This window comes from Podarcis gaigeae (assembly GCF_964106915.1).
Source record: "Podarcis gaigeae genome assembly, chromosome: 17".
NCBI classification, from domain to species: domain Eukaryota; kingdom Metazoa; phylum Chordata; class Lepidosauria; order Squamata; family Lacertidae; genus Podarcis; species Podarcis gaigeae.
Genome location: NC_139694.1, coordinates 40,476,653 through 40,498,512, shown reverse-complemented (window position 1 = coordinate 40,498,512; position 21,860 = coordinate 40,476,653). Strand labels below are relative to the sequence as shown.

At 45.5% G+C, this 21,860-nt stretch overlaps 1 protein-coding gene across 2 annotated transcripts; it reads left to right on the top strand.

The window, feature by feature from the left end:
- The first annotated feature begins 6,858 nt into the window (after window positions 1–6,858).
- Window positions 6,859–21,630, top strand: MRPL4 (mitochondrial ribosomal protein L4). 2 transcript variants are annotated; one of them, XM_083719710.1, is made up of 9 exons: window positions 6,859–7,175; window positions 9,010–9,094; window positions 10,947–11,115; window positions 11,986–12,037; window positions 12,448–12,565; window positions 16,193–16,299; window positions 18,438–18,547; window positions 20,605–20,675; window positions 21,370–21,630. In XM_083719710.1, exons 1-9 carry the CDS (start codon window positions 7,128–7,130, stop codon window positions 21,513–21,515), a joined length of 906 nt encoding a protein of 301 aa, XP_083575836.1. In that variant the 5' UTR covers window positions 6,859–7,127; the 3' UTR covers window positions 21,516–21,630. The 2 variants fall into 2 exon arrangements, with proteins under 2 accessions (XP_083575836.1, XP_083575837.1); XM_083719711.1 differs by lacking the exon at window positions 6,859–7,175 and adding an exon at window positions 7,397–7,450.
- The last annotated feature ends 230 nt before the right edge of the window (window positions 21,631–21,860 follow it).

The window sequence follows — 21,860 nt, the reverse complement described above, 5'->3', positions numbered from 1 at the left end:
ACTGTGTCTGAAATGAAAAAGGGATCTCGGGTATCTGACACCGCTTCATCAGATTTCAGTTCTGCCGAGCCCGGCCGGGAGCGGGGAGCGCCTCGCCGCCTCCTTCGCCGCCCGTTCCCTCTCCGCCTCGAGGCTGCTCGACGTGGCGGCGAGGGAGGCCGCCTTTCCCTCCGCTCCCGGGCGGGTCTGGCGGGGGGAGAAGCAGCCCTCCGGCCTGCTCGGCTCCCTGGCCCGGCAGCCCCTCGCCGCCGACGCCGCCGCTGGGCGGACGGAGCTCCGCGGACATTTTGCGTCATTTAAAATATCCGCCCGGACGGACGTTTCAGTCCTGAAAAAGACGACGTGTCCAGGAAAAATGACTTATGGCAACAATAATTTGTTATCTTGTTTAATACAAATCTGCAGAACTTGTGTTAAAAACAATTTTCTGTGAAACTATGGTCCTCAAGTGAATAGGAGGGGCTTTTAAATTGATCTAACATTTTAAAATGGATTTATCTGTTCGTTCAATTAAATATTGCAGCCTAATAAAATAGGTTGGCTGTCATCTCTTGCAAAATGATTTCTTCCCCTTGCAGAAGTCACCAGGGTCAAGTAGCCAGATGACTGAGGAAGAGGAAATCACATGGTCTCTGTCTGGAATTATTAACTTAGAAGTTGATGTGTCACTGAGTCAATTTCCATTTCACTGGAAAGCAGAAAATTCCTCAGTGTATTTGGTTCTTGGATCAAATGTGTGTAATCTGACCCAAACTGCTTCTCTTCAGTTGAGATGTACAGGGTGAGGGGCAGTGGGCAGGAACAATCATGTTTTGGCTGAATTCTACTGTGGTAGCAGGAGTTACTGGACATCACTGCATAGCCTCCCAAGGCCAGGGAGGCAGGAGCTGCAGTCCCCCAACATCTGGGGAGACACTGACTTCCATTCCCTGGTGTTGCTTTGGAACCAGCTGGGCCCATTTCTCCACCCCGTAACATTTCATTTCACATTTAATTTGTACACTGCATTTCTATTTTAGTATACACAAAGCAGTTTACAACAACAATATACCACAAAGATCACACAGGCTTATAACAATCTAATCCGATACAGAAAGTCATAATAAAAACATAGCTTTAAAATAAGAAGTTTATATCAAATGATGTAATATTCAACAGTCCATTAGAATAGTACACAATAAAATTAACTCTCAAAATATCAGCAAATACTACTTACACAGAAATTCTATAATCAATAAAATCAATAAAATCAAAAACAAGTCACAATGCATAAAATATCACAATACATACAAAAGCATGTCAAAGGATCAAAGAGAGAAACAAAGTCACACAACTTTTAATTTTTTTAAAAATCTCCCTCCTCCCTCTCCAGCTGCTGCTTTGTTTTTAAAGTCCTCGCCTGGGAGAGGCTGTTGCTCATCTGGCCTTGGCTGAGGGTGGGGGAGGCAAGGCTCTGCTGCCCTCTGTGCACCTCCATGCGGAAGAAGAAGCTGGCAGTCGATGTGAAAGGCTTCTTCGTTTCCCTTGCGCATCCCTTTCTGCTCCTCATCCCTGTGTCTGCTGCTTGTTCACTTGTCCTGTCAATCTGACTGAAGCCTCAAGAGAGTGCCTGGGACTCCACACCTGAGACATCAGTTCACTTGGATCAACTTCTTCTACTTGCCACTGTTTTTTCTCAGTCTAATTTACCTTGCTGTAATGGTTATTGTGAGGGTAAAAGTCTATAACTCATTTACACATGAAAAGCACTGAGCAAGAGGCGAAATTCATATAGGCTCCTTTCCTTTTCTAATTAGCTCTTGCCAATCATGTGGAAGCTGAAAAGTGCCTTCTAGGAAACTTTTTGCTTGAACATAAAAATATGTTAGACTGCCCTCTGCTGGTTCCTTTAAGAGGGATCACTAAACTTGCACATAAAAAACTTGGGTGCAATCTAGGATTTGGAGTTTTAAAATCTGGGGAAGTTAGGCAGTGGTGAAGTTGGTAATGCTGAGACAGTTGTTTAACTCAGAAGAAGAGTTAATCCCTTTATCAAGTTGGAAACAAAGATAAAACCTACCAAGAGCAGCAAGCTAGAAAAACATATTAGACTGTGTACATGTATTGTCATGGCTCTGGCTCCAATGTGCTCCCACCGCTAGTGTTTGAAGCTGAGAATGCAAGACATTAGCCACAATCCATAGGTATCCTTAGCTTCTTGAGAAACATTGTTTCCCTCCAACATTCCCACTTGGCTGTGGCTAAGCTGATGTGTGACATTTCAGACAGTCATTTCACATGCACAGATGTCAGATTCAGGGTGGGGTTGCAGGTGCAGGGAGACAATCCAGGTAACACACATCAGGTGAAGACATCTCCACCTCATCTCTGGTGTGCACAGCAACATATAAACGTGACTTCCGATGCAGCCACTGTCAACAGCTTCACTGTGTTTCAGGCTGCTAATGTGTACCTATCCTTCATTGCCTGGCTGGTGCCTGCAACTCTTGGTGCATCAGAGTCACCTTGTGCACACCATACATTTAAAGCACAGTGCTCCCCCCCCCCCAAGAATCCCTGGAGCTGTAGTTTGTAAAGGGTGCTGGGAACTGTAGCTTTGTGAAGGAGAAATGACAGTTCCAAGGATTCTTTGGGGGAAACTCTGTGTTTTGAATGTATAATGTGTACACAGCTCTACTGTAATTGCTTCAGACCACCTTCATTCTACACAGAGTAGATCGACTGAAATTAATGTACCATCTCTGAGTATGATAAGCAATGGACACCAAACTCAAGGTTTTGTTCTTGTAAGGTGAGGGAGAAATGGAGTAGGAGGTGTCCAGTACATAACAGGCAATGCTGATCTTTGAAGGAAAAAAATTCCTTAGATATATTTGGCTGCATTTAATTTTGGGGATATAGAATAATAGAAATGGGACCCCAAGTGTCATCTAGTCCAATCCCCGCAATGCAGGAAGGTCAACTAATGCATCCATAACAGATGGCAAACCTCTGCTTAAAAACCTCTAATGAAGAAGAGTTCACAGCCACCTGAGGGGAGTCAGTTCCACTGTTGAACAGCTCTTACTGTCACAAAACTCTTCCCAATGTTTAATCAGAATCTTCTTTCTTATAACTTGAAGTCATTGGTTCCAAACTGTCCATCATTTCTCCGATGAAAATAGGGACATCCCATTCCATGATGACAATTTTACTATTTATACCACACACATCTTACTGGGTTGCCCCAGCCACTCTGGGCAGCTTCCAACATATATAAAAACATAATAAAACATTTTTAAAAACTTCCCTATACAGGACTGCCTTCAGACAGTGTGGGGGTCGGATAACTCCATACACTCCAACATTTCTCCGATTAAAATAGGAACATCTAAGGAAAGTGGGGCATTACGGGATCAAATCAGAAACTGGAACAGCTTCTCTAAATCAGGGACGCCCCTGGAAAATAGGGACACTTGAAGGGTCTGTGCTTCAGGTCCTAGCTTCTGAAGCAGGAAAAAACAAGCTTGTTGCATCTTCCATGAGACAGCCCTGTAGATATTTGAAGATGGCAATCATATCACCTCTCACTCTCTTCTCCAGGCTAAACATACCCAGATCCTTCAAGCGCTCCTCATAAGACTTGGTTTCCAAACCCTTGATCATATTGGTCACCCTCCTTTGCACACATTCCAGCTTGTCAATAACCTTCTTAAATTGTGGTCTGACCAAGATGTGGTCTGACCATGGCAGAATACAGCAGGACTCATACTTCCCTTGATCTTGGCACCCAGCTTCTGTTGATGCAGCCTAGAATAACATTAACTTATTTTGCTACTGCATCACCCTGTTGACTAATGTTAAGCTGGTGAGCTACTAAGATCCTAGATCCTTTTCACGTGTACTGCTAGTAAGCCAGGTATCCCCCATCCTATATTTGTGCATCTGGTTCGTCCTGCCTAACTGCAGCAGCTTATATTTGTCCCTATTGAAATTCATTTTGTTAGTTTGGGCCCAGTTCTCCAAACTGTTAAGGTTGTCTTAAATTCCAGTTTTATCTTCTGTGGCCTTAGCTACCCCTCCCACTTTGGTATCATCTTGAAATTTGATTCATCCATTTATAAAGGCATTGAACAACAGTCCCAGGACAGAACTCTGTGGCACTCCATTTGTCACTTTATTCCCAGATGATGAGAAACCATTTGTGAGCACTCTTTGGGTTTGGAAAGTTAACTAGCTGCCAATCTACCTAACAGTTACCCCGTCTAGTCCACATTTTACCAGCTTCTCCACAAGAATGTAATGAAGGACTTTGTCAAAAGCCTTACTGAGATATAGATACACTACACCCACAGCTTACCCTTCTTAAATCTCAGCTGATCTATAAACTCCTTATGCAGCCACACCATTCTTTTTAGATGCCTCCCACTTTTCTACCTTGTTGGAATTGTTTGCATTTGTGCCTTCAATATTTTAGCTTTAAGAAACTCCCTTCCTAGGACTCCATTTTCTTTGATACTCTACGACATGGGTAGGCAAACTAAGGCCCGGGGACCAGATCCGGTCCAATCACCTTCTAAATCTGACCCGCAGACGGTCTGGGAATCAGCATGTTTTTATATGAGTAGAATGTGTGCTTTTAATTAAAATGCATCTCTGGGTTATTTGTGGGGCATAGGAATTCATTCATTCTCTCCCCCCCACCAAATATAGTCCGGACCCCCACAAGGTCTGAGGGACAGTGGACCAGCCCCGTTGAAAAAGTTTGCTGACCCCTGCTCTACAATTCTATGTAATTTGAGGCTTAGTGATATTTTCATGCAATGGGCACAATGAGGGAGTCTCCAGGTGTGCCGCAGTCTGAGGAAGGCCTGGAGATCCCAGGCCAGAATGGCTCTTGAAAAAGTTTGGGCAGCCCTTTGAAGCAAACTTTTGCAAACCTTTCAGATGATTCCTGGTTCATAAGAATCCTTTTGCTCTTGTAAGTTAAACAAAGTAAAAAGTTATGGACTGCAACTTAACTGTGATTCCTGCATTGCATGAGGATGAGGTTGGTTAGTTGTGGTTCTTGCATTGCAGAGGGTTGGACTAGATGACCCTTAGGGTCCTTTCCAAATCTACAATTCTATGACCTTATCAGTGCTTTTTCTGGGGGTACTCAAGAGTATACCATACTGGCACCTTTCCCCCCAAATGTAAAAAGTATGGCACTTACTGTAACAACTTCATGGTGAGTACCTGCTGGTGAGCTCTATTGGCTTGCCTGGAGCATCAATTAGCCAGCTTTGGAGGGCAGACTCAACTTCCATTCTGGGCAGCTTACAACACAAAATCTTTTTTTTAAAATAGAAATTTAAAATTTCCTGATACAGTGCTAAATCATGCTTTGCGCATGCACAGAAGTGCCGAATAGCAACCTGCGCGTGCGCATCCCGCACGGATCACATTCGCAACCGGAGCGTCCACTGTATTCAGCTTGTGCTGTAGAACCCCCTCCCGCCCTCCTGAAATGCCCACTAGTGGGCGGAAGGGACCAGGTTGACAACCCCTGGCGTAGACTCAATAGATGGCAGTGTGGGGCTGCCTATATGGGACATGTCATAATGGCAACAATTTTTACATTTATACACATAAGTTCTCACTTTGTTGTTACATTATTTCATAGGGTATTTCTTAAGCATCCCTTTAGAGACATTCATTGAATACATTAGAGAACTCATTCATAGAATAGTGTTACATTTTACATGATTATTTCAAGGTCGTACATTATTCTGTTAGTCCTTGGGCACACACTTTATTAACAGTAGGTTACAGGAATGTGAAGGGGGGAACTCCCCCCCCCCAGTTCTGTTTACATCAGTAGTTAGTCAAGGGAGCCGTGTACTCAAAGGTTGAAAACCTGTGGCGTAAGGGATAAAACTAAACCCTGAAGACCTCACATTTAAGTCTCAATGGGGCTGAAGAGCACTGCACAAGCAGATCCTTTGGAAATGTCCTTCCAATTAGGACTGGTACCAGTGCAAAGCAGTGCCAGTCACCCCTAACTCAGACAGCCACTCCAGAAGGATACCATGGTTGATGGTATTGAAAGCTAAGAGGTTGAGAATTAACAAGGACATATTTCCATTGTCTCTCTCCTGACAGAGGTAATCATACAGTGTGGCCAAAGCAGTTTTTGTACCAAAACTGATTGGAATGGATCTAGAAAATCAGTTTTCTGCAAGAAAGTGTGAATCTTTCCCTTTTGAGTGGACACTTATGGCTGTGCTATTAAGGGAGTAAGTTTCCAAAGTGTGTTAGGCAGTTTGTGAACTGTGAGAAAACTGGTGTTCTGCATCTCATTAAATACTCGGGGTATGAATAAGGAGTACACCCGTCACACACGAGGGTGCCTTCCGGACAGCCTCCAAAATGCAACAACAGTAGAGTAGAAGGAAAGTATTTAGGGCTGTATTTATAAAGGCTGCCAAGTCCGTGTGTGTTGGCCTTCCCAGGGAGGGGGGCAGGCAGGCAGGCAGGCTGGGGCGTCCGACGCCGCCTCCGCACCCGGCAGGAGCAGCTGTCCAGCCCCCGCTCGCTCCTCCTCGCAGGCTAAGCACACTTCCTTATCGTTTATCACCGTCGTCGCCGTCATCCCTCTGTTCTTCTGGTTTTATTCCGCCCTTCGTCCAGAGGAGGGGCGGCCCCAATAGCGCCCCCCCCGCTTCCTTTTTCGCCTCACGACAAGCCCAGAGGCAGCCGGGGAGACGGCGGCGGCTCCTGCGCAAGGCAGCCCGCAAAGCTCTGCGGGTGAGAAACAAACAGGAGAGGCGTCACCAGGCGCCATCTTGCCCAGAAAGGAGTCTACCATTTCTGTGATTTCTCGTCTCTTAAGACTCCGGGCCCCAGAAAGCGGAAATGCCTTGTCCCTCGTCTCTTTCTACACTCAAGAGCCAGCTAAGCACCGGAAGCGGAAGTGGGGAAAGCCCTTCCTAGAGCGGAAGGGTCCGTCGCGTGGCGTCTTTTTTCACTCTCATGAAAACTCCTGCGCGCCTGCGATGAAGCAAAGCCCCTTTCGCGCCTGACGTCATCGGTCAGGGACGAAAGCTTTTTTTTAGTGCGCATGCTCTGTGTTTGCCCGCGGACAAGGCGCGGAAGGGGCTGCTGTGATGCTCCGGCTCTGCGCGTCGCTGCCGCGTCGGGGAGGCGCTTGGCGGGTGAGGGACCGGGGCGCGCGCGAGGGAGCTGCGGGGCTCCTGGGAAGCGGGGCCTCCCCTCCCGCCGCCCACCTGCGGGGGCTCCGAAAAGCCACTCCGGCGGGAGCGCGCGCGCGCGCCCAGGGGGCTGTAAATGAAATCAGGGTTGTACTTGGCGAGCTGGCGCTGCTGTCAATATTCGGGGATAGAAACGGGCCGGGGCCCCAACCGGAATAAAATATTGCCGGGAGGCTGGCATGGGCCTAGGCCGGGTTTTCTTGGCGGGGAGAACCTCAGTTAAGTATTTTTTATTGAATTAGGGGGGCAGCTACCCCTCTGGGCCCTGGTAAGCCTCACGCCACATAATCACAAGACGCTGTGTCTGCCCATTGACTGGGGGGGGGGCTATGGAAACGAGGAAGTAGAATTGAAGACGCTATTATTATTTTTTATTCATGGCAGCACGTACTACCATGGTTCAGAAGTAGAAGGCAGCATTGGAGAGGGCTGGTAGGGTTAAGCCAGAAGCCTTTGGGGTGTTTTGGAGCGATCTTATTGAATATATGAACAGGGCAAAGCTGCTGCACTCCTTGACAGCCTTCACAGACATATGTAATATGTGAAGACAGTATTATTTTTGTAGTTATATCAATATTTTAAGTATCCCCATTTTTCCTTCTTTTCAGCTCATTTCCTATCTTTGTATTTGTTCTGTGAAGCATCAGATACACTAGCCACTTACATTATTTCTTTCTTTTGTGCATCAAAATGTGATTCACCATCCCCCATTATGTTTGCTTTATTGGTTTCTAAACTATGTGCAAAATTAACAAAGAGTATTTGAAAAAAAAACATGTTAAGTGTTGATCACCACATATCACAGCAGCAAGTTCATTATTTTTGTGTGAAAAGGGAATTTCTTTGCCTTGCCTTGAATCTTACTTTTTATATTCTTTCAGTTGTTCTCAATACATGTGAATATAGCCACAAAGGGAACAAGAACAAGGTGAAGCCCTGTGCAGATGTACTTGCAGCTGTGTAAAGAAGTGCATAGTGCTGTTTAGAATTTTCTGAGTCTTCACTTGATTGCACAGCACATCCACCTGCTATGCAAACCCAATCCACTCCAGTCCTGAGATACCCAAAGCATCCTTGATGTCTGTGGGGACTACTCATCAAAAGCATTTTCGGAGATCCAACATATGAGGCAGAGACCTCAGGGAGTGCTATCTTTTTTGCACTGTGCCACTAAAAGGAGTTTAGGGCAAAGTCATAACATTTTGACAGTATGGTGAGCACATGTATCGAAAAGCATCAATGTATTGTCACTCATTTTTATATACAGCATCACAAGTGAACTTTACAAAGCAACATAAGCAAAAGAAAAGAGAGGAAATAAGCAAAAATGTCAGGCCTCTGCCTCAGTGAGCATATATGTACATTTCAGTAGTGTGGGGAAATTGGGGGTGTTAAAGAGGAAGGATGATGGTAAGGATAATGGGATTAATATGATAAAAAAGTTATGCATTCCTTAGTTACAGCCTAATCCCTATGCATCAGTTTAGTGGAATTCCACTGGTAATTCCACTGGTAAACATCTGCAAGGCTAGCCTTTTTCTGTATTTCATTAGGACTGTGAAGGTGCACAGTGAAAAGTACAGGGTTATCTCAAATGACCCCATGGGAAAACTGGATTTGGGGCTAAGTTGAGAGAGGTGGCACCAGGTTGGCATTCTGTCTAATGATACAAGCATAAGCCATCTCCGTGATAAATGAGCAGCCATTTACAGGAGCTATCTTGATTGAGCTGTCGGTAACTTCAGATATCTTACTCCATTTTTATTTCTTCCCCTAGCCTTTGTGTACATTATCGAACCAGACAGGACTTCTAGGCAACCCTGGTGTTTCAGCTAGTGTGACGGATGTGGCTTCATTAAAAGGTAAGGCCTTTTCATGACTAGAACAGACTTGTTGCCTCTAGATGTTGTAGGGCACCCAGATTCCATCAGTCCTAGATTGCATGGCCAGTTGTCAGGCGCAGTGAGAATTGTTGGCAGAACATTAGAACTTCCTCACTGGGGAATGGTTGTAATCCTTTACACACTTGAGAGTGAGCCCCACTGAACTCAGTGGAGCTTACTTCTGATGCGACATGAATAAACTTGTACTGTTAGTTATCAAGTGTGTTAGAAATGCCTGATCCGTAACAGTGATGGGAGGTGGAAAACATTCCATTTTTAGAAATGCATCATTTAATACAAGTAATTAGCAGCATACTGAATGGATCTACTAGCAGTCAAAGATAAAATAAATATTGTCATTTTTTTTCACATGAGTACCCCTGGAAAGTACATGCATTTATGTATTCAGCTCTTTGAGCATGCTAGAGTTAATATGGTAACTGTCCTGAGTGCATTCACATTTTAAATTTAAACAGTGTAAGGGAAATGCATGCTATACGTTGTTCAGCGTCTTTGTAAATGACTTGGATGAAGGAATTGAAGGGATGCTCATCAAATTTGCAAACAACACCAAACTGGAAAGGGTAGCAGAAGACAAAATCAGAATTCAAAATGATCTTAACAGATTGGAGAACTGGGTACAAGCTAACAAAATGAATTTCAGTAGGGACAAATGTAAGGTTCTGCACTTAGGCAGCAAGAACCAGATGCACAAATATAGGATGGAGAACACCTGGCTTACTAGCAGTACATGTGAAAAGGATCTAGGGGTCTTGGTGGACCACAAGCTGAACATGAGCCAACAATATGATGTAGTAGCAAAAAAAGCTAATGCTATTTTAAGCTGCATCAATAGTCCAGATCAAGGGAAGTAATAGTATCACTCTATTCTGACTTAGTCAGATCACACTTGGAATACTGTGTCCAAATCTGCACACCACAATTTAAGAAGGATTTTGACAAGCTGGAACATGTGCAGAGGAGGGCGATCAAGATGATCAGCGGTCTGGAAACTAAGCCTTACGAGGAATGGTTGAAGGAGCTGGGTATGTTTAGCCTGGTGAAGAGGAGACTGAGAGAAGATATGATAGTCATCTTCATATATCTGTCACATGGGGAAGGGAGCAAGCTTGTTTTCTGCTCTGGAGCGTAGAACTCGAACAAATGGCTTCAAGTTGCAAGAAAGGAGATTCCAATTAAACATTCGGAAAAACTTTCTGTCAGTAAGGGCTGTTCAGCAGTGGAACAGCCTCCCACGAGAGGTGGTGGACTCTCCTCCCTTGGAGATTTTTAAACAGAGGTTGGATGACCACCTGTCATGGATGCTTGAGTTGAGATTCCTGCATTGCAGAGGGTTGGACTAGATGACCCTTGGGACTTCCAACTCTACAATTCTATCAAGTTGTCGTGACTTAAAAATATTTACAATTATTTCAGTAAGAATAATTTCCAAGTAAAGTTTTGAATTTAACTATAAAATTAAAATTGCATTGTATTTTATTGATTTCTTCATTTAATCAAATGTTTCTGGCTATTGAAACTAACTTTTGTTGCACCCCGAAAGTAATATGGTGTGGTTTTATTTATTTTTTTACTAAATATGAGTCAAACATAAATAAGAACACCATCAATTTAGGGTACCTTTCTTCTTTGCAATAATGAGTCCCAAATAAATAAAATAGGAATGTGTGCATATGGCCTTGTAAAAATGTATATGGAATGATGCTTTTGTGAATTTACTTTTAAGTTTCAAAGAAATTATTTCAGGCAAGATTGCCCGAAATCACACCTGCACATATTCCCCCCCCCCCCCCGCCTTGTTTCCTTTTAGAAAAGTGTCCTGACATAGTCTCTAGTGAGCCCATCCTACGGAAATGCAGCATTGCCATCCCCAAACACCTTGCACCTGTTCAGGCCTGGGTAGAGTCCCTGAAGCATTATGACGCCAGGCACGTGGGCTTGACAGATTTGCATCCTGATGTGTTTGCAGTAATGCCCCGGTAAGAATTGATTACCAGTTACTAGGCATTTGCAGAGATGGGCTGGAAGTGACCATCAGTCACCAAAAAGTGGGTGTGGGGATTTCTCATAAAGCATTTCATGCATCAAGGAATGGTGGTGAACGTTGGGGGTAGGTAACAGAAAAGAGATATGGAGTATTGGTTACGATACGTAAAAGGCTCACATGCAGATCTTAGGTTTCAGGAATCATATTCAGTTGAGCACCTGGCAATCCTATAGACCAGGCTGGGCCTGTCCACATGTGCCATAGGGATAAGATGCCTTAAATAGTTCCTGAAATTTGGCGCTGTCATTTCAGGAGTCTGGGCTTTTCAGTTTGTTTTTACAGGCAACTCCCAATTTGTGTGGGGGTTGCTTTTCAGGTCATTGCACTCTTGCATGAAATTGCATGCAATTGAAAAACCCCTCTCTGCCCCCGCTCCTGTTCTGCCCTTTTAGTGACGTCTTTGATGATATTTCTGGGTCATTTCTGGGTTCACCACCGTGCGCATGTGTGTGATTGCACACATATCAGTCATGCCTAAAATGTGAGTTGCCTGTATTAGCTAAGCTGGTTAGGGAGCATTTAACACCAAAACAGAAGTTGAAATCTTAAATCTTACGTCCTCATGACTTTCCTAGGCCAGGTTTCAATTGGTATCCTCCACCTCCAGCTGTATCTTCTCCCTTGGATAAAATGGAGGCTTCAGTTACTGTGGCAAAAGGGACTGGTGTAAAAATCTTGTGTTTAAATTCTGAACCATTTTAACCATACTGCTTTCCATCATGACGATGACTGTGGTGCTGTCCCATTTCCCAGACCTCTTGCTAACTTGCTTCTTGTTGGTGTCTGTGTGTTTTCCTCTCAGCGTTGATATTCTACACACAGTGGCCATCTGGCAGAAGAACTTTAAGAGAATTGTAAGTATAGAAATTGGAAGATCAGGAGCTAGTGGGCAATATGGGGAAGAACATTGTTCAGTGGGAGTTTTGCAGGGGAAAAATTGGGGCAGACAATTTGCCAGGGAGAAAGGGGGCAAAATAATAGGCAGTGGTAAAGGGAGGGCCACTCTTTGCATAATGAAGTTAAAAGTCCAAAGTCAATTTGCTTATCTTGGGAAGACTCCTTAACATTTTGCCACATCCATGAATTCCACTAAGAAAGCAATTCTTTCTCAGCTTCAGCCCCCACCCCTTACCACCTTTGGGGACAACAATCTTACAAGGTTGTTGTAGGAATTACTGAGGCAAATTGTGCCCGGCACTTTGAGCATTCTGATTGCGTTTGGCCAGAGCAGCATACACCAGTCTCACCTGCCTTAATTTTCCAGAGTTATGCCAACACAAAGACTCGTGCGGAGATGCGTGGTGGCGGCAGAAAACCCTGGGCACAGAAGGGCAGCGGACGGGCCCGGCATGGCAGTATCCGGTCACCTTTGTGGCGTGGTGGTGCGTGATGATCTCTCTCTCCATCTCAAACCACTGTGCTATATGTCATCTCTGTAAGCCTTGGAGACACTAGTAGCTGTTCCCTTTGTGGCTGGGATGCAGATACCCAAAACATTGCTGTGTCAGCAGAGCCCAAACACTGTCCCTTCAGAAGGCTGTTAGTGTGCAGCCAAGATAATAATAATAATAATAATAATAATAATAATAATAATAATAATAATTTTTATTTATACCCTGCTCTCCCCAACCAAGGCTGGGCTCAGGGCGGCTAACAAGCAATAATAAAAACAAGTTGAATGAATACAACTTAAAAACAAGATTAAAATACAACATTAAAATATTGAAACATTAAAATATTAAAATGTAGCCTCATCACAGGAGGAGAAAGAAAAAAAAGGGGGGAGGGGATCAAATTGGCTCCAAGCCAAAGGCCAGGCGGAACAACTCTGTCTGACAGGCCCTGCGGAAAGAAATCAGATCCTGCAGGGCCCTGGTCTCATGAGGCAGAGCGTTCCACCAGGCTGGTGCCAGTGTTGAAAAGGCCTGGCTCTGGTTGAAGCTAATCTAACTTCCTTAGGGCCAGGGACCACTAGGGTGTTGCTATTTATGGACCTTGAGGCTCTCCGTGGAGCAGACCGGGAGAGGCGGTCCCGTAGGTACAAGGGTCCTAGGCCGCGAAGGGCTTTAAAGGTCAAAACCAGCACCTTAAATCTGACCCTGTACTCCACCGGGAGCCAGTGCAGCTTGAAAAGCACTGGGTGAATATGCTTCCATGGCAGAGACCCCGTGAGGAGCCTCGCTGCAGCATTCTGTACCCGCTGGAGTTTCTGGGACAGCTTCAAGGGCAGCCCCGCATAGAGCGAATTACAGTAGTCAAGCCTGGAGGTGACCGTTGCATGGATCACTGTGGCCAAGTCGGGGCCGGAAAGGTAAGGGACCAACTGCTTGATGAGGCGAAGGTGGAAAAACGTCGCCTTGGCTGTTGCTGTAATTTGCGCCTCCATGGAAAGGGAGGCGTCAAGGATTACACCCAAAGTCTTAATGGAAGGCAATGGCACTAATTGGGTCCCCGCAAGAGAAGGGAGTTGGTCCCTCATCCCCATGCCATCCCGACCCAGCCATAGGACTGCTGTCTTCGAAGGATTTAGTTTCTATCGGCTCCCACGAAACCGTCCAGCCACAGCTTCCAAGCGTCTGGTCACTGTGTCCAGGGCCGAGTCGGTGTGGCCATCCATCAGCAGATAGAGCTGAGTGTCATCAGCATATTGGTGACAGCCCAGCCCAAAGCTCCGGGCAAGGGGGCACATAAAGATGTTAAAAAGCATCGGGGAGAGGATTGTGCCCTGTGGCACTCTCCACACACCAAGGAGTGGCGCAACGACATTTCCCTCCCTAGTGCCACCCTCTGTCCCCGACCAGGGATAAAAGAGCACAGCCATTTATGGGCTATGCCCTGTATCCCCATGTTGGCGAGGCGGTGGTCCAGAAGAACATGATCGACCATGTCGAAGGCTGCTGAGAAATCTAAAAGGATCAGCAGTCCTGACCCGCCTCGATCCAGTTGTCTACGGAGATCATCTGTTAGAGCAACCAGAGCCGTCTCCGTCCCAAAACCAGGACGGAACCCGGACTGAAATGTATCTAAAGCCGATGTTTCCTCCAGAAACCTACCAAGCTGTTCAGCAACCGCTCTCTCAGTTACCTTACCCAGATATGGAAGATTTGAAACTGGGCGGTAATTGGATAGATTTAAAGGATCTAGTGAAGTTTTCTTTAAGAGCGGACACACCACTGCTTCCTTCAGCTCCCCTGGGAATGTCCCCGTGTCAAGGGACAAATTGATAATTTCAACCAGGGGGGGTCCGCGCAACATCTGGACATGCTCTAATCAGCCAAGACGGGCACGGATCAAGGAGGCAGGTGGTGGGCCTACCAACTTGGAGGAATCTATCCACATCAGTAGGGAGTATCCGATCAAAATGGTCCAACACTGGACCTGAAGTCAGTCGAGGGGCCTCCAGTTCAGTCACTGTATCTAAATTGGCAGGGAGCTCACGGCGGGGCAACAGGACTTTCTCCGCAAAAAAGCTCACGAATGCCTCACAGTTGTGGGTCGAATCTGGGCTTAAATTTGGTTGTCCTCCTAATTATTCTAAAAAGTTGTGCCAGGCGAGAGCTAGCGGATGCAATGGAAGCTGCTAAGTAAGATTTCTTAGCAGCTTTCATAGCTATCTCATAGGCTTTCATAAGTGTCCAAAAGATGTTCTTGAGGCTCCTTCACGAGTCCGTCGCCATATTCGCTCTAGCTGTCTGAGATCCCGCTTCATTTTCCGGAGCTCCTCAGTAAACCAAGGAGCCCGGTTTTGACGGGGTCGCAGAGGGTGCTTAGGCGCGATCTCATCGATGGCTGCCAAGAGCCAGTTATTCCAGTCCTCGACAAGGTCATCTAATGAGTCGTCAGGAGGAGCAGGGTCCTGCAAGGCCTGACGGAATCTATCAGGATCCATCAGCCTTTGGAGCGAGCCCAGATAGGCTCGCCACCCGAGCAGGGGAGGAGCGGGAAGTCAATCTTGGCTTTCAGAGTGTAGTGATCAGACCATGGCACTTCCACAGAGGGGAGCATGATCTCATCTATGCCAGCACCAAAGATCAGATCCAGCGTGTGGCCTGCTTGATGAGTGGGGCCCAAAAGAAACTGGGAGAGCCCTAGTGTTGCCATGGAAGTCACTAGGTCCAGAGCCTGTGAGGAGGGACCGGCATCGGCATGGACGTTGAAATCTCCCAAAACCAGTAGGCTTGGGAACTCCAAGGCCCAGCCCGCCACCACCTCCAGCAGATCTGACAGGGTGGCTGCAGGTGTGCTGGGTGGTCGGTACACCAGCCAGACAGCCAAGCTCTCCTTGGTGCCCCACACGAGACCAACAGATTCAATTCCGGAGATCGCCGGTGCTGGCAGAGTTCTGAAAGAGCAATCCTACCGGATTAACAATGCTACTCCTCCCCCCCGACCCACAGTCCGCGATTGATGGAGGACAGAGAGACCTGGGGGTGTTATCTCATGTAGGGAGACTACTTTGCCTTCCCGTACCCAGGTCTCTGTCACGCAAGCCAGGTCAATCCCCTGTGAAACAAAAAAGTCATGCATGTTGGCGGTTTTGTTACCTATGGACCTGGCATTGCACAGCACCAATGACGGAGGTGGGTAATCCCTGCTCACCCTACCCTCGTCCCTTGGGATGGGGTGTAGATTGGAAGGGAGTCGAGCATCATTGCATCTCAAAACCCTTCGCCGATAGTGATATCTAGCCCCACCGCCATTTCTCCCTAGCCCTTCAATAGTGGAAATCCCAGACCCTATACTAGCTTCCCCAATAGAGGGGTAACATCCCCTCACTAACAAGTCATCCCTGGACCAGGACTCCTGGGTCAAAATGGTATGGGGAAGAGGTGAAATTTTGATAGGGTAAGTATCCCTAGAAGATAAAACCCAACCAACTGCACCCCAAGCGGGGAGGGCAGTCCTCTGATGTTTCATTAACTGTCAATCCCCCTCTCCCTCTTGGATTGATTGGATGATGTGTTTATTCCCACTAACGTCCCATAGACTTCTCTGGCTCTTGCTTTTAGGTGGTGTTGCCTGTGGCCCTCGTGGTCCCACCAGCTACTACTACATGATCCCCATGAAAATGCGTGTCCTGGGACTCAAGGTGGCATTGACAACCAAACTGGCACAGGTATCACACAGCCACAATTCTTTGTGAATTCAAAGAGTTATTACCAGTGTAATATGCTGTGACTGGTCGAAGGGTTGGCTCATGGTTATTTTTTTAAGGTCTGGAACTGGACTCCGTAGTTATGTTTGTATATCTCTGTCTAGCAGTAGTCATATTACTTAGTATTTATATAGTACTTACAGGGTTTCCAAACAACATCATCATAGTATATCCTACAGCAGTTCTGTAACATAGGGAATCTGAAGAACCCATTAGGTCTGTCCACCTGTTGCAGTGAGGGTGCAGGTTGCTTGCAGTCCTTTGCAGACGCAATTGGGGTCACAGTAACGCATTTTTTTTGCACAGAATAATAACAGTCATGAATATGAACAGTTGGGTTGCAAGGATTTCTAACTAGGGAACAAATCAGGTTTGTAAAAGCACTTCATTAACCTGTGGGGGTAATAAAAATAATAATAATAATAATAATAGTAATAAATTTTATTTATATCCCGCCCTCCCCAGCCGAAGCTGTGCTCAGGGCGGCTAACAACAATCAAAATAGTCCAACATTCTAAAAACATTCATTATAAAATTAATTAAAATCAAATTATTGATACATATTGATCCCTGATAGTAGTGAGGCTAATGAAAGTGAATGATTTGTTACTTTGGAAATAGAGAAATATTGTGCTTTTTACCCTCTATGTGCCTTTCTCCTAACATAACAGAACAAGCAGGTTCTGACTAGACACTAAGAAGATCAAAATAATTTAAATAGCATTTCTGAGGTCATTTTAAGCCCTACTACCTTAATTGCATTGGTCCCCCCCTTATTTTTTCATTCATTCCAACAAGTAGAATTAACTAAATTATGTAAAAAAATAAAAACATCAATTTTTGGGACCCATCACAACCCTGCAATGGCAGCTCTCACCTTGTTATGGTTGAGGAATACCTGGAGCATGAAGTTGGGAAAGACTGGCACAAATATATATATATATTTAAAATAGTGTTGCCATGTTATATTTGGCCCTACCTGTTTACATGTGGCTAAAGAAACCCCTGGCTATATGTGGAATGCTCTCTGCTTAATGCACATTTATTTTAATTAGTCCATAATCACAGAGGAGATGTGTGGAAATTTGATTATTTTATTCAGAATCCTTCCAAAAAGCATCCCATGTGCTGGCAAGAAAATATGATGGTCTGTGGAGAAAAGCAGTTGTGGAGTATAGCAGTGTTTAAAAACCAGTGACCTGGCCAACAGCACTAGATTCTGGTATTCCTGGTTCTGGCAGCCTCTCCCCACATTGCCCATGTGAAGCCTGCATGCTGTGCTCTTGCCCTTTTTGTGTGCTCCCATTTCCAGCAGTGACAAGCTGCTGTGGCTTCCCTCCCTGCCAGTGATTCACTGTCAGCCTTCTGTCTCCATGCTTGCTCTTGTGAGCTGCTGCTGAGAACTTCAGCCTGAGTTTGGGTTTTTTGTCTTTTTAAATAGAACCCTTCCCCTTGCCGCTGCTTTTACTGACAAACAAAAATGCCTGTAGGCTAAGGCACCACTGCTCATCTGCTGCAGCAGTAAAATTCTCTCTCCCCTAAAAAGGGCTGCCTGAGTTGGCAGCTGTTATTGTTGCTGCTTTGAAGTTGTTGCTAATGTTTTATACAGAGTGGTCAATGTGCACGTAGCCTTACTGACTAGCGTAAGCAGAAATGACAGATCCCTGCAACTGAGGTTTCATGTAATTGGGCTTTGTTCTAGTTCAGAATGAATAATTTGAAGGGTTAAGCCAAAGGATTTGAGGAAAGCTTTATTTCTGCTGTCTTTTCCTTGAGTCAGACCACTGGTCCATCAAGTTGCTTTTGTCTACTCAAAGTGGCAGTAGCTCTGCACAACTCAGTCAGTGTTTCTTCCAGCTCTGACATCCTTTTAACAGGGTGGGGAAGGGGGTGTGAACCTGCAGCCTTCTGCATGCAAGGCATGTGCTCTGTCACTGAGCTACGAACACTTGTTTGGGATTTTCAGGAAGGGCTTTTGTGACACCTCACAGGTGCCCTGGAAGAGAGCTGCAGACATAAGAAAGACCCTGGGAGAAGTAGCTTAGCAGGCAGGCTTCTCTTCATTTCCTTCGGCTCTTTTCTTCTCTCTTTGCCTGCAGGATAATCTGCGTGTTGTAGACTCTCTAGATATGCCAACTTCTGACCCACAGTATCTGATGGACCTGGCTTGCTGCAGACACTGGGGAGAATCAGTGCTGATTGTCGATGTGTGAGTTTGGCTTCTTCAGGTTCTGTTTGGGGGGTGGCTGAAGATACAGCCTGTCATTGGGGTCAGAGCTTTGGAGACACTCGTGTCTGGTTTTGGAGGATGTTGGTTTGACCAAAGGTTGCTGCTGTCTTGAGCCACGGGAACACTTTCAGAAATGGCCCAAGTGTTTGTGACAACTTTTATCCAGGCCATTGGTTTTCAAACTGAGGAACCCTAGAGTTCGGCAGAACCTTATTCAGGGGTCCAGAATAAAAAGATCAGTAGTGTCCCAACAAGTTGCTTTGAAGTACCCACCACTACTGATCTCTTGAACTGTGCAGTCACATTCAGTGTTTGGTTCACGCAGGGTGAAGGTAAGATCCATCAGGCCCGGCCCCTGGGAACCTGCTTTGTTCTCTGAAGCATGCCTTGGGCTGCTCCGTGGTGCATTCCAGTGACCGTGAGGTTGAGATGGAGAAGGTTTCCAACCAAGGTGGAAGATGGTTTTTTGGTCATGTAAAACAAGAAAAATAGCATTAGCTTCAGTCATGTGACTGGGTACTGGAGCTTTATGGATTTAGGTAGCTTTTATGTGTCAGAATGTGTCTCTACATAAAATGGCTCAAGTTTCAACCACGTCCCTTGTGATTTCATCCAAGTTTGAAATGCCCTTCATCATAAATGTTGCACGCTTGTTTAGGTATGCAAGAACATATCTCTTGTAAAGGTTGGAAATTAGACACTTTGATTGTTGTTGTAGTTGTTTAGTTGTATCCGACTTTTCATGACCCATGGACCTGAGCACCCCTGTCTTCCACTGCCTCTTGCAGTTTGGTCAAACTCATGTTAGGCACTTTTTTATTTGGGCACAATTACCTTGAGTGGGACGCTGGTGGCGTTGTGGTCTAAACCACAGAGCCTAGGGCTTGCCGATTGGAAGGTCAGCGGTTCGAATCCCCGCGACGGGGTGAGCTCACGTTGCTCGGTCCCTGCTTCTGCCAACCAAGCAGTTCAAAAGCATGTCAAAGTGCAAGTAGATAAATTGGTACAGCTCCAGCAGGAAGGTAAACGGTGTTTCCTTGCACTGCTCTGGTTCGCCAGAAGCGGCTTAGTCATGCTGGCCACATGACCCGGAAGGTGCAAGATGAGTGCCGCAACCCCAGAGTCGTTTGCAACGACCTAACGGTCGGGGTCCCTTTACCTTTACCTTAAACTGCTGTGTTAACAGTAGAGGGCCCTGAAACCTGAAGCCCTCATTGAAGTCCATTTGTTGGGCTTGTTTTTCATTGTGCCTCTGGGTTGGATACAGAGTATTCTTCTTTTTTTATAATAAGTTTTTATTGTTAAAATAGTTCATCATTAATATACATATATTACAGATATACAAGCATACAAAGATACATTTCATACAATCCTTAAAAGTGTTCAAACATACTTACACTCAATCCCACAAATAATTCCTATACAGAGTATTCTTCTGACCAAAATTCATGCAAACCACTTTCATATTGAAACAGCAGAGAGACTTGAATGCCTTTAGCAGCCTTTCCCAAGCTGGTGCCCTCCAGATGATGTTGGACTCCCAACTCCCACCAGCCCCAGGCAGCCTAAGCATAGTCAGGGATGATGGGAATTGGAGTCCATAATATCCAGAGGGCAGCCGTTTGGCAAAGGTTGCCTTACAGACTGACTTAAAGACTTAACAGATTTATTGTCTGCAAAGTGCGCTTTAGCCTGCAACAGCTATAAGACATTAATTTCTTAAGGCACTATAGCAATATTTTCTATTTTGTGGCAACACAATTTCATGGCAAACATTTTGGAACAGTTGTAATCTTGGTGAGGCTTCCGAATCTTCAAGCCCCTTTTGCTAATCAAGTTTTTGAGCAATGAGCCTCTAGTGCAGACTCCAGCAGGGACAGGAGATAGGTACGGAGGGAGGCAAATGAGGACCCCCCCTCCCGGTCACTGCATACCGCCCAGCCAAAATGTAAAGGACAATGACTAGTATTTTGTACCCAACAAATCCTGGACCTGAACCTGCAAAACATATATAATTTTCCCTTTCTGGCTTCCAGCAATGACTTACCTGAGAACATCAAAGCTGCAACGAGAGGCCTTAAAACCATCACAGTCCTGCCAGCCGTAGGTGAGTGGGGTTGGGGGGAGTGGGCAGGGCCTTCTGCAGAATGACTCACTGCACACTTAGTCTGGGTGGAGTAGGATGCTTAGGCAGTTGCAGGCAAGCATCCCACCCAGTATCTAATTCTTCATACAGCACAGCAGTTTCAGTGCACAAAACATATCTATCCATATCTGTCTATTGGTGTTATTTACTTCAGCCTTTACTGCTTATGACTATTGGCCTTACACTGTAGTTTTAACAAGAAACAAAGTATAGTAAAGTGCGTGCACACACAGGACAAAGGCATATTCTTAAGCAAGTTCTTAAGGTAATTGGTCAGCTTTATAGTTAACAGTCTGAGGATATTTACTATGACTTGTGCTAACAATGACAGTGAATAATGTCATTCTGCATGCAGCCAATATATCCATATCTGACCGTAGAGCACCAATGCCTGCATAACAAGGCCAGTCCCTATAAGGGGCTCAAATGCAATCAATAAAAAGAAAAACACTCCAGGCTGTCCACCTGGAGATGCTGGGGATGGAACCTCGGATCTTCTGGATGGAAGGCAGGTACTATGACATTTCCCCTTCCTGTCTCCTGCATCCCAGCTAGTCGTCTTGTCATGTCTTGCCATTGCTCCCCTTCCTTCCGCTCTTTGGGGCCAGGTCTCATTACAGATACAGCCTGACTCCTGTGTCTTTTTTCCTCACAGGTCTCAATGTGCACAGTATGCTGAAGTACGAGACCCTTGTGCTGACCCTGGAGACAATTGCCTTCCTGGAAGAGAAGCTGCTCTGGCATGACTCGCGATACAGGCTGCTCTACCCTTTGCAGTTGCCCTATAGCGACTTCCCATAACCTTTATGGCGAAGGTGGACTGAAGAGCTGTGAGCTGGACACCTCTCACTCCTTGCATCCTTGGAAGAGTTTTCCCCCACCTAACATGAACATTAAAGCTAACTTGTCTTCCCAAGTTGCAGCCTGCCTTTATCTTGAGACATAGTTCCTCTTTCAAAAATCTTTAATTTTTTTTAAAACAGTTGATTTTTGGTGCTTACTGTTGAATTTGCACAAGTGAGGAAAGAAAAAAGCCATAATGCTTTTGTGCTATATGTATGGTGAACTTCAGAAGGGGGGGGGATGGAAAAAGAGCCCTGCTGGATCAGACCAAGGGCTCTCCTAGTCAGCATCGTTTCCATATTA

Excerpts from the sequence above, each read along its gene's own strand:
- MRPL4 (XM_083719710.1), top strand. The coding sequence starts at position 7,128 with ATGCTCCGGCTCTGCGCGTCGCTGCCGCGTCGGGGAGGCGCTTGGCGG. Across the intron at positions 12,566-16,192 it reads GTCACCTTTGTGGCGTGGTG|GTGGTGTTGCCTGTGGCCCT; the intron begins GTGCGTGATGAT and ends TCTTGCTTTTAG. Across the intron at positions 20,676-21,369 it reads CACAGTCCTGCCAGCCGTAG|GTCTCAATGTGCACAGTATG; the intron begins GTGAGTGGGGTT and ends TTTTCCTCACAG.